The sequence below is a fragment of the Danio aesculapii genome, chromosome 18 (genome assembly GCF_903798145.1).
Source record: "Danio aesculapii chromosome 18, fDanAes4.1, whole genome shotgun sequence".
NCBI lineage: Eukaryota > Metazoa > Chordata > Actinopteri > Cypriniformes > Danionidae > Danio > Danio aesculapii.
Genome location: NC_079452.1, coordinates 42,839,176 through 42,843,323, shown reverse-complemented (window position 1 = coordinate 42,843,323; position 4,148 = coordinate 42,839,176). Strand labels below are relative to the sequence as shown.

Here is a 4,148-nt window from a genome sequence, read left to right as displayed (position 1 = left end):
TTTTGTTCACATGAGCTTATGTTTATTTGACAACTGAGCTGCATAATTTCAAACAGCAAATGTGTAAAGCATTAAGGAAATGTGCAGCAGTCGCTCAGTTCATCCTTTAAAAAACTCCATAGATTTCTTCTACAACATAAACTTTAAACATACAGCATATTCACAAACTATATACATCCACATGCCACTGTTGAGGCAAATGACAGTTGAGGCAAAGACACTATAGGGCCTATGAAATGTGTTACAATGCAGAAATCAACGGCAGCTGGTACATCACTGTTCCTATATGCATTCATGAACCCAGGCCTAGAAAAATAAACACATTCAATAAAATTTGAGAGCCTCCTGGAATCTCCCAATCTGAAAAGGTCCATTCACATGTTGATTCATGTCATATTACAGTGCTCCACAACATTTGTACAATACACAACATGACCTATATGCATGTCTGAGGTCATGAGTAGTGAAAATCTTTCCGAAAAGGCAAAGCACGTTTGATTTCTTTAAAGGTTTCACCTCTTCAACAATTGTCTTGGACTCAAGTGAGTCAGCTCAAGAGTGTTATGATGTTATAGATACATACTCCAACACTTTTCATTTTATGGTATTTAAGAAGATTTCCTTAAGAAAAACACATAGCTTGAGTTCAAAGGGCATTGGCTTAAAAACGAAGAGTGAGGATTGTGTTATAGGCAAGAAAAAGTGCACTTTACCTCTGGATTAAATAACTACTTTTATCAGAATATATACAGTACAAACTTTTAGATCTACCAAAAGAACACAGATTACATTCAATATCAAAGTTCCATAAGGTGCTATTATACCTTGTATATTTTTGCTAGAGGTGACACAGGACAATGATGTCAGATTGTTGGCAAAGCACTTTCAGTGTTGACTGACAGGTGCCAGTTTGATCTGGAGTGTTGATTTCCTTTACAAGAGATTCATACTAATCGTTTGGGATGGGGAGAGAGAGAGAGATAAAGTGAGAGAGAGACAGAGAGAGGGAGACGGGGGGTGCTGTAACATTACATCAGAGGATTATTGTTGGTCACATCATTTGTCCAATTAAAATCGCTCAAAACATTTCGTCACCACCCCTACCAGAGGAGCATCTCGAAGAAGTCCTGGCCCAAACACTATGCTTTGTTGAGGTATGTAGGTAACTCTTTCAAGCGCTGAACATTGAAAAGAGAGCAAAAGACAACTGAAATCCAGTAATAGAAAGTTACATCTGACAAATACTGCAGCAGTCACACCAGCCTGCTTGAGGTCAGTATCAAACATTACATCCAAGAGTCCAATATGTGACTTCCAAGTCTTTGAAAGGAACGTTCCGCTAGGATAAGCGCTTCTCTTTAGCTTAATAACTATTGCACTAAACTAAGTTTCTTCATCTTTAAAAAAAAAACAGCTACAACATAAAAACTCAGAGCAAAGCCTGAGGATTTCACACATTTTCAATCAATATGCCATTGTATGGCAAAACATAAAGGACAAAAAGAAAAAAGTTCTGATTTTCATTCAAGGAATCAGTGCAAAAGGCACTGTCTGTTACAACGTCCCCCATTCTCCCCTAAAAAAACGGTAAACCAATTTGACGTGAAATTTTGAGTTTTTAATAATATCAATAATAATGCAAAAAAAATTAACAAAAGAACAGCTTTTTGTTTGGAAATCCATAGAAACACTATAGTAAATACTTAATAACAGTTAAATTAAGAGAAACAGATAAATAGCGGTTTTACAAGCAAACTAGTGTGTATTCAAAGGTCGAAACATCAGCTTTATGTACCATCATTGTCATTTCTTTGGGGCTGATGACTTGTTTCAATTTCTGAGCCGTGATCTTCAGATGCAGGAGAGGCCAGGTCGGCCTCATTGGACAGGTCATCATCGGGAGATTCCGGCTCGTCATCTTTTGACGATGCTGCATCAAATCCAGAGGTTTTATCGGTGGATGTGTTGGGGAAAGCGATGGCTGCTGCGGCTGCAGCAGAGGCGTGTGTGGGGATCCCGGGGTAAAGCCACGGAAATGGCGTGGTCAATGCCGCCGCTGCTGGATACACCAACTTCTCCAAATGACTTTTGTCAAATAATGGCATGTATGATGCTGCTGCAGACGGGTTTATGAAGTAAAACGGCATGCAAAAGGGAGTTTGTTGTCCACCAACCCCTGTCATTCCCATTAAAGAGTTCATAAGCGCCACGTCTGGTCGCGTACTAGTGGAATCTGAACCACCATTCGCCGACCAGTTCATTTTAGCCTTTTTGGTGACACGTTCATCTCCGAACTCCTGCTTGATTTTAACTCCTTTTGCCGTGTCGCATCCTTTCTCGCTCTTCCCATCGCCTTTCTCAGCCTCTCCTCCATACCCGCTGTCTGTGTCTGTGTCGTTCTCGTTAAGCTCAAGGTTTTGAGTCCTCTGGATGACAGGGACGCAGTTGGCTTGAGGATCTCTCTGGGTGTCCCGCTCTGGAGCGTCGTCTCCTGCCACTGGCTGCTGCAGGATCCCTGTGCCTGGCTGGAACTGAGCAGAAACTTTGTGTAAGTGGTTGATAAGTCGCGTGCACCTCTGCTCGCGCGCCGTCCAGTTCTCCACCTTGTTCAGATACTGCAGGACTTCTTTGGCACATGCTTGAAAGCCTGAGTGGAAAGCGTCTAAGTCAGCCTGGAGGGAGGACTTTAGCGATCGCTCCCCTGTCATAAAACAAGAGGCAAAGTCCTGTCATATAAAAGAGGAAAACTGGCAGATGGACAGACTGATGTACAGTGTGGATTTATCTGATAGATAGATAGATAGATAGATAGATAGATAGATAGATAGATAGATAGATAGATAGATAGATAGATAGATAGATAGATAGATAGATAGATAGATAGATAGATAGATAGATAGACTTATCTATCATCCAAATATAAATTGTAAAAGGGGTAAATATAAGTAGAAAATACACATAAATAAGATAAAATTTAAATAAAATCAATATTATTTAAATTAAGTATATAGATATAAACATATAAGCATAGATAGATAGATAGATAGATAGATAGATAGATAGATAGATAGATAGATAGATAGATAGATAGATAGATAGATAGAACATAAATAAGATAAACTGTAAAAATAAACATTTTGATGTTTCTTTTATTATTTTTGATTGTTTTGAATCGAAACGAACGTAATTATGTTCATAAGCATTTAGTTTAGTTCAAGTACTTTAAGCGACATTTACTCTCTTTCCCCTCGTGTGGATTTGAGGTAAGTCTAATTGCATTGTGTGGGCTGAACATTATGTAATTTACCGTTCTGCAAAGCGATGATCTTCTGGTGCTGCTGCTCTGTGACAGCTGTCAAAGCGTTCAAATGCTTCAGCGTCAGTTCCAGAACCACCGCTTTTTCCAAGTGACCCAGAGTCTGTAAGACAACACGAACATTTACAGCGTGTCCATGCTTTCTGACTTCACTTATGTGGGGAGATACATTTCAGGAACACATATTAACAAAACTAAACAACTTTACCGTGAGTTTGAGATGTTCGGGTAATAAATCCTTCAGCTGCCCAATACATTCATTTATTCGGTCCCTCCTCTTTTTCTCTATCAGTCTGTGTGGTAACTTGTACGCGTCCTGCGGATGACAAAAGTATGAGCTGCTGCAGAAGTTGGTAAAGTAATGATCATAACTCGCATACCTAACAGCGAGTGTCACTGAGTGTTACGTGAATGTCACGTTTTCATCACGGGTCCACAGTTTGCTTACCTTTCCTTCCTCTCTCTTCATCCCTCTTTTGGATTTGCACATGTAGAGCGATGAATATTCCACCCTATTAAAAGAAAACATTATTGTTTTTTTTTAAAGAAGATAATAAATTCATTTCGACACCTTGTAAAAGCAGTGCCTGCGTTAATTAAAAGCAAAACGAGCGAATATAAAATTACCCCAAGAAATCCGCGTGATCCAGAAACTGTCTGCTCTGCATTCTCGATATTCTTTCTTCCATAACTTTGTCCCACTTTGTTTTACAGTGAGGTTTGGTTAATCCAGTATCTGAGCGGAGCGGCAGTGCGTTGTGTCCGGTCTCGCGCAGCACCTCTGAATGATGATGATGTGTGTGTGCGCGCTCGCCTGAGCTGCCACTTTGCC

The 4,148-nt window shown here is 39.9% G+C and overlaps 1 protein-coding gene across 1 annotated transcript; it reads right to left on the bottom strand.

Annotated features, from left to right (window-relative positions):
* On the bottom strand, positions 1-4,148 carry bhlhe41 (basic helix-loop-helix family, member e41). Its single transcript, XM_056478487.1, has 5 exons — positions 3,944-4,148; positions 3,765-3,828; positions 3,525-3,632; positions 3,308-3,419; positions 1-2,701 (listed from the first exon to the last, which is right to left on the bottom strand). The coding sequence occupies exons 1-5, from the start codon at positions 4,003-4,005 to the stop codon at positions 1,788-1,790; spliced, it is 1,260 nt and encodes a 419-aa protein (XP_056334462.1). The 5' UTR covers positions 4,006-4,148; the 3' UTR covers positions 1-1,787.

Excerpts from the sequence above, each read along its gene's own strand:
- bhlhe41 (XM_056478487.1), bottom strand. The coding sequence starts at position 4,005 with ATGGAAGAAAGAATATCGAGAATGCAGAGCAGACAGTTTCTGGATCAC. Across the intron at positions 3,829-3,943 it reads GATCACGCGGATTTCTTGGG|GGTGGAATATTCATCGCTCT; the intron begins GTAATTTTATAT and ends TTCTTTTAATAG. Across the intron at positions 2,702-3,307 it reads GATCATCGCTTTGCAGAACG|GGGAGCGATCGCTAAAGTCC; the intron begins GTAAATTACATA and ends GTTTTATGACAG.